At 46.9% G+C, this 14,370-nt stretch overlaps 1 protein-coding gene across 5 annotated transcripts in view; it reads right to left on the bottom strand.

Annotated features, from left to right (window-relative positions):
- MAP3K15 (mitogen-activated protein kinase kinase kinase 15) overlaps window positions 1-14,370 on the bottom strand; it is a 124,319-nt gene that overhangs the window by 15,287 nt on the left and 94,662 nt on the right. For all 5 annotated transcript variants that reach the window (XM_058714329.1, XM_058714332.1, XM_058714328.1 and 2 more), the window contains exons 15-18: window positions 12,538-12,671; window positions 10,139-10,266; window positions 7,487-7,617; window positions 7,142-7,247 (exon numbers count right to left, since the gene is read on the bottom strand). In XM_058714329.1, the coding sequence (XP_058570312.1) occupies window positions 7,142-7,247; window positions 7,487-7,617; window positions 10,139-10,266; window positions 12,538-12,671 (499 nt within the window). The remainder of the gene's footprint in view (window positions 1-7,141; window positions 7,248-7,486; window positions 7,618-10,138; window positions 10,267-12,537; window positions 12,672-14,370) is intronic.

Raw genomic sequence — 14,370 nt, forward strand, 5'->3', positions numbered from 1 at the left:
GCTGGTGAGACGGATGACATGAATTTTACTTTCTTTTAATTTTTAAAGATTCAAAGTAATTACAGGCGTCCAGGTGGCTCAGTCGGTTAAGCGTCTGACTTCGGCTCAGGTCACGATCTCATGGCTCATGAATTCAAGCCCTGCGTCGGGCTCTGTGCTGACAGCTCAGAGCCTGGAACCTGCTTCGGATTCTCTGTCTCCCTCTCTCTCTGCCCCTCCCCTGTTCACACAGTCTCTCTCCCTCTCTCAAAAATAAATAAATGTTTAAAAAAATTCAAACTAATTTAAAGTGAAACAAAACTTGGGTTGGGTCTGTGAGCTCAACAGATCAGTAGGGCACAAACGATGGTTTTGGTTTCCAAAGCCGAAAGCCTGCTAGGGAAGTGTTCAGCTGCTGCAGGGTTGGGCAAGATACAGGCTCATAGCACTTGCTGCACCATTGGGAAATCCTAGAGCCCCAGGGAGGGAACCTCCAGTGACACAATCTCCCCTCCCAGGCTTGTGCTGCTGTGAATAATGAATGGAGAGGCTTTGACAGAGGATGTGCCTACTAACTAATCCACAATCTGTTAATCAAGGAAAGACTTGCGCTTTTTGTTAACTCAGCTGTTCTCTCTCAGCTCTGCTCTACGATGCTGGTTCTGGGACTCTGCAAACCCCATTTGTGCTTTGCCTGCAGCTTCCTGTTAGGCTCTGCCACTAGGGGGAGCGCGCGAGAGAGCGCGAGCTACCGCGGGAGGAGGAGCTCAAACGGGCTTGCTCAGGCATACCTACCTAGAGGAGGGAGGAAGGAGAGGTTGGTTACTTGCTCCCCCATGTCTGCCGCTGTCCCTCTGAGGGAGCTGCACTTTGGACCCTCAGCTGGTTCCAGTAGCAGTGCTTGGCTCCAGTTTCTAGCTCTTTTGTCCCCTCATAGTTTCAGATCCAGCTTCATCTTGCCCCACCACTAGTTGCCTGCTCCACTCCAGTAACACCCTTCCTTGTGCTCCCCGCAAGCCCTAGAAACAGAAGCTGCTTTCTGATGACTCAGTCCCAGTAAACCATTTTTTCTACTAAATTCTCTCTGTAAAAATAACTGGGGCGATTTTGGTTTTCCTGCCTGGATCCCAACTAACACAACGAGTAAAAGTTAATTCTTAAAAGAGTAAGAGAATCAACTTTTACAAAGTTCTGCAACGTAGAAAATAGCACTATACCAAACCGCAATGGTTTACTGACCCTCGTCAAACAACTGTGCACCAGAGTACAACTGTTTCATAATTGGAGGCTGAGCCCGCTTGATGCCAAATTTAGAGATTTTCTTTATATGACAACATAGTAAACATCACCCTTTATAAATGTAGGGACTTAGCAAGGACATCCGTATTAGTTATTTATTGCTATGTAATAAATTAGCCCAGATGTTAGCACCTTAAAACAGGAATTAGGATGTCATGTGGTTTCTTTTTTTTTTTTTTAATATTTTTTTTTAAGGTTTATTTATTTTTGAGACAGAGACAGAGACAGAGCACGAGCCGGGGAGGGGTAGAGAGAGAAGGAGACACAGAATCCAAAGCAGGCTCCAGGCTCTGAGCTCCGTCAGCACAGAGCCCGACGCGGGGCTGGAACCCATGAACCGTGAGATCATGACCTGAGATGAAGTCGGGCGCTTAACCAACTGAGCCACCCAGGCGCCCCAGGATGTCATGCGGTTTCTAAGGGTCAGAATCCATGAACACCTGGGTTGGGTGGATCTGGCCCAGAGTCTCTAATTAGGCTGTAGGCAAGGTATCTGCTGGGCTACAGTCAAGGGAAACGCAGACTGGAGCTGAAACCCACTTCCAAGTTCAGGCAGGCTGTGGGAAGAGGCTTCAGTTTCTCACCGAGTGGGATCCTCCAAAGGGCTGCTCAAAACACGGCTTCCCCCGGAGCCGGGGATCCACAGACAGCAAGCAAGAGGGATGCCACGCTGTCCTCTTCGACCTAGCCTCCAGGTCACCTTCATATGCTCATCAGAAGGGATTTCACTAATCAGGGGGCCCAGGTGGCTCGGCTGATTAAGTAAGTGTCCAACTCTCGATTTCAGCTCAGTTCATCATCTCATGGTTCATGGGATTGAGCCCCAGATTGGGCTCCGTGCTGAAGGAGCCTGCTTGGGATTTTCTCTCGCCCCCTCTCTCTTTCTCTGTCCCCCCTCTGCTTGTGCACTCTCTCAAAATTAAAAACTTAAAAAAAAAAGAGAGAGAAGTGAGTCACTAAGTCCAGCCCACATTCAAGGGGAGGGGATTACACGAGGCTGTGAAGGCCAGGCGGCGGGGTCCGCTGGGGGCCATCTTGGAGGCTAATGGCCACAATGCCTGACTTCCCATCAGTATTCAATGACTTACAGAGCATCTCCACGTAGCACTGTCTCTGCGACTCTCACAACCCAGTAAGGTCGGCGCTGTCTAACAGTTATTCCCATTTTATACATGAGGAAAATGAGCCTCAGAGAAGGCAGCAGATGTGCTCAAGCTAGAACTCAGGTCTTCCATCTCCACATTTGGAACTGTTCACCATGACACTGCTGATGTATGCAATGAATCCAGGACAAGCACAAGTGAAGCAAATGCTGCCTGAACAAAAGTCGAGCTGACGTGAGGATTTCCAAAGCCATAATGTGACGTGTTCCCATATAGCTGGAAGGCGTAGGGCGGTAAGAGAGAACCGGGTGCTCCATTTTATTGACTACCAGATTTACAGAAAAACCACCCACTCACAGTCAACATCCAATGGAGACGGATCCACACAACTGTTTCCAATAGTCAAGGGACTGTTCCCAAGCAGTGTGCACGTTGTGGGTGTGTATCAGCTGCACCAAATCGGCTTCTGTTGAGAAATCAAGTAAAGATGCCAGCGGCGGGGGTAGGGGGGGCATCTGAATAATGTGGAAATCCTGGGAAACTTGCTTGCCTTCAATCTGGCTCTCTTAAGGGTATCCTAGCCTTTCAAAACTGCACGTCCCCCAAGATGTGCCCACACACAGGTCATGTGATCGGGGGTACAGAGTTCAGAACAAGGGGACAGGAGACCCACAGGCATGGACCCAGACCACCGGGGACATGAAATTGTGGGGGCTCCCGGAGAACTGCCCGAGCAGGATTTTCAAATCACCAGCGACAAAAACGCATGGCATAGGACAATAATTGAGAAGTTTTGATCAAGGCGCCAAGATAAAAGCCAGACACCAAGGCAAGGGGTGAGACACAGACGACAGGCGCACGTTTCAAAGGGGGTCCGACAGAAGTGGTCACACACCTCGCAGGCCTCTAGCCCAGGGTCCTGCCACCCAGATCAAGGGATTAAAAAGATCAAGAGAGGAGAGACTAGAGGTGCGGGATGTTGTGAGTGACTTCTTTAGACACTGCTGTGCCGGGAGGTCTGCCCTCTCATTACAGGAGCCGAGGAAAGGCTGTGCCCAAAATGGCGACTCAAGCAATTCAACACGCACTCAGAACTGTCACACTCCAAAGGAGGGCACACGCATAAGCGTTTTCTACAGGCCCTGGAAAACACTGTTAGAGCCCAAAGTTTCCAAGTTTCATATTAATGAAGTACCGGAAAGAGAAACAAGATGCCTCCTGTACCACCCTGGTTGCCCTGGCCAAGGACGGGCCTGGTAGGAGGGGACACCACTTTGTTTTAACCCAAAGATGAGGACTCCTCATTGGGCCCATGCAGAGCTCCACATGTACATGTCCCCCGCTGGTAAGCTGCACACAGGACTGGTTCCCAGGGGAGCGGCCCATAGCGTCCGAGGATACGGCCATGCCCTCTTAACAGTGGGTGAAAGATGCATGAACCCTGGACGCCAGATGTGGGACCCAGTGTAGAAATACTGCTTTAGGGGCACCTGGGTGGCTCAGTCTGTTGGGCGTCCGACCGGCTCAGGTCATGATCTCACAGTTTGTGGGTTCAAGCCCCACATCGGGCTCTGTGCTGACAGCTCAGAGCCTGAAGCCTGCTTCAGATTCTGTGTCTCCCCCTCTCTCTGCCCCTCCCCCGCTCACACTATATCTCCCTCCCTCCCTCTCTCTCTCAAAAATAAGTAACATTAAAAAAATAAAAAAAAAAAAGAAAGAAATACCACTTTAGGGTCTCTGTTAGAGGAATCCTGCTCAAAGGCCATTTCCTATGGCCTGGATCCCTCAAGAGAAAAACACGGAGGAGTGTGTACAATGTGAGGGGTAAAAGAGGGGCGGGGGGCAGGAAGCAGTCAACTAAAGGACAGGTCTCTGCCCACGACGTGGGACTTACAAAGGATCTGGCAGGAAAGCGTTGACAATAACCATTAGCCAGTCCCAGAGCACACAAATCCAGCTTAGAACAGCACCAGTCAAGTGACCACTTTCTGTGCCCCTCTCCTCCCCTTCCTGCAGCTGGGGAGCAGAAAAGGAGGTGGGGGGGGCAGGTGAGAAAGGACAAGATTCGAGATTGCGTGCCGCCTGCCACCAGATCTGCAGGGACAGGGTTAGGTCGCTATCCCTGGAATGAGGACCAGAGTGTTGATGAGTACATCAGTGTGGCCCCTTAAAAAATTTTTTTTAACGTTTACTTATTTTTGAGAGAGAGCGCGAGCGAGTGTGTGAGCACGAGCAGGAGAGGGACAGAGAGAGAGGGAGACACAGAATCCAAAGCAGACTCTAGGCTCTGAGCTGTCAGCACTGAGCCCGACACAGGGCTCGAACTCACGGACTGCAAGATCATGACCTGAGCCGAAGCCAGATGCTCAACCGACTGAGTCACCCAGGAGCCCCAGTGTGGCCCCTTTTAATTACCCAATTCAGACTGTTTGCTTCTCGAAGCTCCATTAAGACTTTCTCTCAGTTGCCTGAGGGTGGCTGGCAAAGTCTCAGGAAAGGACTACCACCGTGGGCAGGGCATAGAGGGCAGAGGGAGACAAAGAGGGGGTGACTTTTATGATTACACCCTGTGAGTCTGACAGGTTCAACATGTTTGTTACCCACAGAAACTTGATTCTCTGAAAGACTCCTGCCAGTTCTGATAACCTGGGATCTTCTAAGTGCAAATTAGTATTTATTTTATTTATTTACTTAACAAATACTTCACCTGCACTTGCTGTGAGTCAGGTACCGGGTCAAAGCACTTCACCAATATTAACTCATTTAATCCTCGTAAAAACCCTCCGATCTAGGTACTATGAACAGTTCCATTTTACTTCTGAAGAAACTATGGCACAGAGACGTTAAGTAACATGCCTCAAGTTACACAGCTAGCAAACGGTTGAGCCAGAATTTGAACCAAAGATGTTCACAACCATAGACCAGAGTTCCTTTCCCAAGATCCACTCCTAGGCATATACCCAAGATGAATGAAAACTTATGTCTACACAAAGGCTTGTGACTGTTCGTAGCAAAATTATTCACAATAGCCAAAATGTGGGGGCGCCTGGGTGGCTCAGTCGGTTGGGTCATAACAGCCCTTCCTCCTGTTCTAGCTGGTTTATACCTATAGTGAAAACCCTTGAGAAGAACACGGGAGGGGGAGGCTTCGGTGCCAGAAGTTGCCTAAACCTCTCACTCTCCTTCCAGACTCCGACAGCCTCCGGGCATTTGCATGGAAAAGCCCCACCATAACCTCAGGCATCCAAGCAGGGCTCTGCACCAACCAGCCGAGACTTCTTTACAGAACCACTCTGTGTTGCAAAGAGTAATGATATGCAGGGGAATTTCCTACCCAAAATGAGACCCCTTCTTTATTATCCCCCAAACACCCCTGCATTGTTTTGCAATGCAAAATTCATGCCTCCTCAAGCCAATTACTTGGGAAAATGTGATATGCAATGATGAATTATACATGCGTTTTCTTTGTGAATTTTTTTTCTCCTTGGGGATGCTAATTACGAGATAAATTGTCAGGGGTTTTATGTTTTGAAATAACTCCTTGTTATATCAGAGACCCTCTTGCTACATATTGCCAAGCTAATTGGTGACTTCCAAAGAGGAGGAAAGAAGTCATTTTCAATTAGCGTAATAAAAAAATGTGCCAGTCATATATACATCCATACTCACATATACATGATGACACGTGTATATTTCTATCAGAAACAAAAAATGAAAGTTCAACACATTCTTTCTTTGTGAGATTCTGGTGGAGTCCTTGGTGTAATATTTTCCCATCTTTAGGTGTGTGTATCTCCTCTGGTGTTACAAGCGCGATGCCATTTCTGACACATAAAAGTTCTCTTTAGACAGGGAATGTGCCTCCACTGTGGGCGTCTAGCGATCAACACAGAAAACCCTCTTGTTGGAGCAGAGCCGAGACATTCATTAAGACCAAGGCCAAATCTGTCCACACTACAGCTTAGTGCTCCAGGACAGAGGACGGTCATGCTTCTTTTATAGCTTTATTCAGAGCCATAATAATCTAAGCACTGTTTCTTAATTCCATCAAGCAAGACCTTTGTGACCCTTTTATTATACCTTAGGGGACCATAAACCTTTCCTTATCCAAAATCAGTATTTCTTTCCAGGGATCAATTCCTTTTAAGCAGGAATTTCAAAAAGCCACAGGTAGCTTTTGAACCTCATTCAACTTTCTGGTCTTATAATTGGAAAGCTAGCTGGTAATTTTATACCACTCTCGGAATCCAGTCCCTCTAAACACTTACATGATTCCATCACTGACACACGAAGAAGAAAATCCAATTCCTCGAACCCACTTACAAGACCATATTCCCCAGAACAATTAGCTTCCCTTGGAAACATAACCCCATCAAAGCACAAGGCACCAGAACTCGTGAACTAGAACAGGCTATTTTTAGGACAGACCAGTAAAACACCCCAACAAGTGGCTTGACGGCTAGCGGGATTCAGAATTACCCGTGACATTAACTTAGAAGAGATGCTGCTACTTTCCTGAGCGGTCAGAAACCCTCAGAAAACCTCAGCAGAGCACCACACCTACCCAACCTGTGAAGACAAGACAGTTGTGGCAATAGTGCTGTCACAGGTAGCTGGCTCAGTGCACCACTGTGACCAAGTTCACACCACCTGAAGTTGGGGACAAGACACCGTCCACTGCAACTGCCAACTGCCGCGCAGATGTGCGCGGTAAACCTAACTCCGGGACGGCCACCCACACCAAGCCCTGTCCTGCTTACCAGCAAAAGTCTCGGTGCACGGATTCACTCCTGCAAGACGCTTGGAAGTTCCAAAATCAGAGATTTTCACCACTCCACTGTAGGTATTCACCAGAACGTTGTCACCCTTCAGAAAAGAAAAACCACCAAATGCTGAAAGGCAGATTTAAACAAGCTAACATGAAACAAGATTTGTACCTGAAGAAACAGTCACAAGTATGTAGCAAGACTCGACTCGGCACTCTGAGGGCCGTCACGCTCCATTCCTCCCCTTCTCTGAGCTGGTCAGTTTGCAGACTGCCAGCCAGCAGCTCATGTGGTCCGAAACGCACAAATGAAACCTCGTTGCCTCAGATGAGCAAGCACCTTGATGTCTCTGTGCACAATCTGGTTTTCGTGGAGATACTTAAGGCCTTCCAGGATCTGCTTGGTGTAAAACTTGATGGTGGGCTCCTTCATTGGCCCCCATTTTGATCGCAAAAGAGCAGAAAGGCTTCCTGGAAATGGACACAGCAGAAAACTCATCAGGTTGATGAAGATTCAATCACAAGAGTCAGGGAAATAAAGCGAGGTGATGTATTTTTAAAAATGTTTATTTATTTTGAGAGACAGAGTGGGGGAGGGACAGAGGGGGGGGGGGGGAGAGTGAAGCCCAAGCAGGCTCCATGCTGTCAGTGCAGAGCTGACGTGGGGCTTGAACGCACGAACCGTGAGATCACGACATGAGTGGAAATCAAGAGTTGGACGCTTAACCGTCTGAGCTACCCCAGTGCCCCAGCGAGGTGATGCTTCTAACCTCACACAAGCAATCATACCAACATGGCTGCATCCCGGCCAAGTGCAGCGTCTTTCCTCCCTCTGTTGCCTGTTTTCCAGATGTGCGAGCAGCGCAGCCAGAGAAGGGACCAGAGATGGAGGGTGAACAGGAACCCCTTGTGACCTCCAAAATTCAGCGGGGCTCCCTTTGGGTAGAGCTCTGTTAAGCTTCACGGAGTCAGGAGGAGAGTGCAACAAGCACTCTGGACTTGAGAGGACCAGCCCCCCGCTGGAGATTCTGCACGAATGTCTCGGCTGTTCAGCCTGGGTCAAAGCCACATTGTATATACCTTGCCGGGAAATCAGGTGGACAGGACCAGAATGAGGGGCCATTCAGGGAGACAGGGACTGGGATCAGAGAAGCCGGGGTCTGTCCATCTCCACTGGGAGAAGCCCTCGGGGCCAGGTCACAGGGGCAGGACTATCTTACCATCCCCCCAGCCCCTGACTCAGTTATACTAAACATTGAACCTTTGGGCCCAAAGAAAACAATTCTAAGCATCTGGTTCAGAGGTTATCATTGCAGGCCCTCAGGCAGCAGCCAGCCTCAGCTTGACACCTTCCACAGTGCTACAGGAACCTTGCCACCTGCCTCAGTTTCTCCACATGTAAAAGGGTTTGTGCACATCTATCTACAATTCTGCCATCCTTAAACCTCGCCCTTGGAATATCAAATAATGTGAACAGCAATGATATATTTTCTGCTAGACTATGAGCAACTGGAGGGAAGAACAAACCATTTTATCTTTATTGTAACCTTCAAAATCTAGCCCACTTCCTGGCTAGATACACATTCAAGCTCTTAAGAGAATAGTAGGCTCTTAATAACTGTTGGTTAGATGAATGAATACAGACTTCTAACTGAAGTTTTAGTGTTTGTATTCAGATCATAATTATCATTATTTATTTTGTTTTTTATTTTTTTTATTTTAGAGAGCAAGAGAGAGCATGCAAATGGGGGAGAGGGGCAAAGGGGGAGGCGGAGGGGAAGACGGAGGGAAGGAGAGAGGGAGAGAGGGAGAGAGGGAGAGAGGGAGAGAGGAGAGAGAGAGAGAGAGAGAGAGAGAGAGAGAGAGAGAGAGAGAGAGAGAGAGAGAATATGAATGAATATCTTAAGCAGGCTCTACGCTCAGAGCACAAAGCCTGACATGGGGCTCAATCCCATGACCCTGGGATCATGACCTGAGCTGAAATCAAGGGTCAGATGCTCAACTGACTGAGCCACCCAGGTGCCCCAATTTTATTATTACTTTTTTAAATGAACACTTAATGAGCTCTTGCTCTCTGCCAGGCACCATTTTAAAAGCTTTACATACACTATCTTATTTAATCCATCCAACAACCCACTGAGCTAGGGTCACTATTGTTCCAATAATTAGTACTACTCCAATCATTATGGTAACTATTATTACTTCAATTTTACTTTATTTTTTAAATGCAGGGTATTTTTTTTAACTTTTATTTATTTTTGAAAGAGAGAGAGAGGAGAGGGAGAGGAGGAGAATCCCAAGCAGGCTCCACACTTTGAGCACAGAGCCTGACATGGGGTTCGAACCCAAGAACCACAAGATCATGACCTGAGCTGAAGTTGGACGTTTAACCAACTAAGCCACCCAGGCGCCCCTATTACTCCGACCTTACGGTTCATTTATTTAATGAGGAAACCGAGGGGGGGGCCACAGAGGTGAAGAATTTGCCTGAAGTCACACAGCCTGCAGATGGAGGGACCAATTCAAACTAGACACTCCGGGCTCCAGATCAGAGGAACTCTTCCCCCACACAATACTGCCTGCACACGGGGGATTTTGTGGAGAAAGCACTGGTGTTTGATTTCACAGTAAACATGTTATTTTGCAGTGTCATTTTTAAGACCTCTGTCCCCTCTTCTCCAAGCCATCTTTAAACTCCCAGACCGAAAGCTTCAAGGCTGGAGACTATGCTTTAATTCATCTGTCTCCAGCGCTCAGCCCAGCAGCTGGCACTCAGTAGATCCTCAGTGAATATTTGATGATTGAATGAAGCCAGCAACAGACTATGCGACATCAAAAAGTTTGTATCCAACTCCTCTGAGAAACAAATGTTCCGCCACATCTAAACGACAGGTCTGCCACTTTTTAAGTGGCAAGATGGGTAATGATGTTCATATTTTATTTTCATCAATGAATTTCAGAGCACGAGACCAGAATCCTAGTGAGTACTCACCCCCAGGCACCTGCTCCATAAATATCTTAATGTAGCCATCCTCGGAGACAGAGCCCAGGTACTGAACGATATTGCGGTGCTTGAGGTACTTATGCAGAGCTATCTCCTCATGCAGGGGCTGCGAGTACCTAGGAAGAAAAACAAAGCCAGCATCATCTGCCAGATCCCTGCGGCCTGGGGCCCACACGGCACTGTGCCAGTCCCTGTCTTGCTCCTGGCCATTCCTTCTTTCTGCAAATGTTCTCTCCCTTGGCTCCCGTGAGAGTCCCCGGCTTCCCGTAAGAATACTAGCCACACAGGGCCGCTCAAGGCCAAAGCGGTGTCACGTCTCTCAGGCATCCGATGGCGCGCCTGGTGTACGGTGGGTACTCGATGAATGGCTGCTATGGTTAGGTCTACACTCTCCAACTACCCTTTGCCTCTCTGAGCAGGTCCTCTTCCTCTGTCGCTCATGAAGAGTGGTAGCGTTCCAGAAGGTTCTCTCCTCAGCTGCCCTCGAGTCTCATTCCACACACTCACTTTACACTATAGACCTCCTAACCCAGTGTCTGGCTTCTTTAGTATATTCAACCGTATTTTCACCGTATTTTCTCTTCCTAAACTGCATACCTCATCCTATCACTTCTCTTCATGAAATCCACATAAAGACCATATTGCTTAACATGGCACACGAGGAGTTCAAACTCCAGTCAAACTACATCTTTTACAATTTTTGCCTCATCTCAAGAGCCCTCCACCCCCCTCCTACATTCAAGTCACAACAGGTAATCTGTTGTTCTCCGAATACACTCTGTGCTTGAACAGCTCTGTTCTTCCCGCAGCAGAGGACGCTTTGGGCTTCCTCTTTTCTGTCAGACGAGCTCCTACTCATCCCTCAAAGACCACAACTCACCCAGGAAAAGTAATTAGTTCCTCTCCTGTCCTACAAACATTCTACGTGCCCCTCTAGGATAGCACTTGTTGCTCTTACCCCCAGGCAAGGGTTGACAGCCTAAGTTCAGCTCTAAATTTAGGGAATGGGACAAAAACAGTGTCTAAGATCCTTTCTAGCTCTAAAATCCCAGGAAAAGCTCTCGGCAATGAAAAGCTTAAGTGCTGCGACCAAAGGAGGTGGTACATGCCAGCAATTTCCCCGCGATACAACTGCGGTACCTTATCCAGCATGACCCTAAGAGACAGTACTGGACAAGGAATTCCAGAGTGTAGATCCTAGTCTTGACTCCTCACATGCTGGGAAAAGTCATTTAATCTTCCTCGGCCTTAGAAGCAGCTAGAGGAGTTCATTTCAGGACCGGCCTTTTAACTCAAACAGGAGAACACGCAATCCCATTACGAATGAGAGGACAGATGAATAAATGTGTGAATAAATGAACAAAGGGACGATGAAAGGTCTTATGGCTGCTAGAAAGCACTTATAACTAATGATTCAGTGACCACCAGGACAGAAGGATATTTGCACGTGTCCCTCAGTGTCCAGCACTGAAAGCAACACGCAGATGTCATGTGACCACACTTACGTAGTGGCCATTGTTGTGTATGAAGCTTCTCTACAAAAACACTCGACAGTCAATGATGCCACGTTCTTGTTTAGAATTGGTGGGGGGGGGTGTGAATTTAAAAAGGCATAAATATTTAATTAGACTCAAAACAATGTTGAAGAAATAAGTTAGTAGTTGTGGTGGTTTAAAAAAAAATACCCAAAATCTTTGAGGGTGAGATTCAAGGGCAGGGTATTAAAAAGAGTCTGTACTGCAAAAAGCTAATTTTCTTTTTGCCACACCACGCTTAATTTTCTGTAATGATACATTTGAATAAATAATAGCCACTTACAGGGCGCCTGGGTGGCTCAGGCAGTTGAGCAACTGACTTCAGGTCAGGTCATGATCTCACGGTTTGTGAGTTCGAGCCCCGCGTCGGGCTCTGTGCTGACAGCTCAGAGCCTGGAGCCTGCTTCAGATTCTGTGTCTCCCTCTGTCTCTGCCCCTCCCCCGCTCATGCTCTGTCTCTCTCTGTCTCAGAAATAAGCTTTAAAAAAAATGATAGCCATTTACAATTATGACAATGTGAATTAAAGCACAGCCACATTTAAAAAAATTTGCCAATGTCTAGCTATGTAAAAATGTAAAATTTCAGACCTAGTTGATGAGTGGAAATAAAAAAGTTTTCTTTTAGGATAGGACTCTTGGCATTCCACATGCCTTCAAGTAAAGTTATTCCGTCTTCTCCAGCCATTTATGATACGCAAAGAACAACAACAAATCACCATTACCGCAAGAGAATGTTCAATTTTTTGATGACATAATGACTTCGTTCTTCAGTCCCCCGCACCAGCACTGATGGGCACGGGGTTTGGGTGTGAAGGTGGCAACTGACAACAAGGATGGCCCTCCCCGACTTGCCTGCTGTCTCTCTCTGGGATTTCCTTGATGGCTATGCGCACTTGGTTGCTCAGGTCTCTTCCGGCATACACGATCCCGTACGTGCCTTTCCCCAGCACGACCCTATCGCCGTTGGCATTGTGGTCATACTCATACTGAAGAAGGCAAAGCAACAGGATCAAAAAACACACAACTTACGGTGGAGCCCCATAAAAACCTAAACATTGTCCTGCAAGTTTTTATTTATAAATAATGTTATCTGAGTCCCGGGCAGGTCACATTCCTTAGGTTATGCTATTTTCAATACGTAATGACTTTAAAAGGGTCATACTCAGTTACTCATATATTAACAACATGATTTTATGAAATGGAATCCAAGAAATTCAAAACTACGAGTCATAGGTAACTTCATGGGCTCAGTGTTGGGAGATTCTGCCCACTTTAATGCTGCAATTTAAAAAGGCTTCTAAGCATGCCAAGAGCCCCAAAGAGGTGCCCTCCTGCATGATCCCTCATTACCTTCTCAGGAAACCGATCCTTTTCTGTAGCCCAGAGAAGAACTGAAGGTCGATAAAAATTAAAATTGTCTTAATACAAAGCACATAAGCAGGGCCTTCCGCCTTTTAGAAGAACAGACCTAGCACCAAACACACCGCACACATTCTGCCTATAACCGCCACTGCAGTTCTGTCCCCCCAATCTCATTATCGAAAGGTGTTGTGCAGCTGCATTCTAGTTGGTCCTTTCCGATGATTAAAACCAACATATATCTAGGCTGAGCCATACTTGTTCTTTTTTGTGATCCGCTGTGCATACTTACAGAAGCGCACAGAACGTGTGCGGGTTCCTTCCACACACACTTTGAAAGATGCTCATGACAGTTAGGATCACTAACAAGTTCCCATCACGTCTGATTTAACCAGACATCAGCATGCTCCACAAAAGCCTTTTCTCTCACACCGTTTTCGGCCCCCACATCTGTTACCTTCAAAGTACATCTCTTAGTTCATTTCTACAACAAACTTTGATTCTAAACTAAGAATTCAAGTACGTGAGTCAATGATTAAAATGAATCCTTTTGATATCTTCTGAAAGAAACCTCAAAGAATGAATTTCAAACTAACTTGATAGTAAAATAGCATTAAATTGTCATCAACGGGAGGACCTCAATTAGTGGCCAACCTGAGTAATTGTGCAATATTTAAACACACGTCTAACACTGTAGTAACCGTGGAGGAGAGCTGTGTTGCCCAAAAGAGCTCAGGGTTCTCACACCTGTCAGACTGGCAATTATCAAAAAGATAAGAAATAAGTGTTGGCGAGGATGTGGAAAAAAAGGAACCCTTGTACACTGTTGGGAAGGCAAACTGGTGCAGATACTGTGGAAAACAGTATGGAGGCTCCTCAAAAAACAGGGGTGCCTGGGTGGCTCACTTGATTAAGCATCTGACTCTTGATCTTGGCTAAGGTCATGATCTCGTGGTTCGTGAACCTGAGGCCCGCATCGGGCTCTGCACTGATGGCGTGCAGACTCCTTGGCATTCTGTCTCTCCTTCTCTCTGCCCCTCCTCTGCTTGTGCGTTCTCTTGCTCTCTCTCAAAATAAATAAACTAAAAAAAAAAAAAGTTAAAAATATAACTACCACATGATCCAGCAATTCCAATGCTGGGTATTTACCCAAAGAAAATGACACCAATTCAAAGAGATACATGCACACCTATGTTTACTGCAGTATTTACAGTAGCCAAGATATGGACACAACCCCATGCCCACCCGTAGATGAATGGGTACAATGAGCTGACCAACTATTTCTCTTGTAGTCTCACAAACATTATCAATCAGCAGAGAAAACCC

This window comes from Neofelis nebulosa, chromosome X (genome assembly GCF_028018385.1).
Source record: "Neofelis nebulosa isolate mNeoNeb1 chromosome X, mNeoNeb1.pri, whole genome shotgun sequence".
In the NCBI taxonomy this organism is placed as follows: Eukaryota; Metazoa; Chordata; class Mammalia; order Carnivora; family Felidae; genus Neofelis; species Neofelis nebulosa.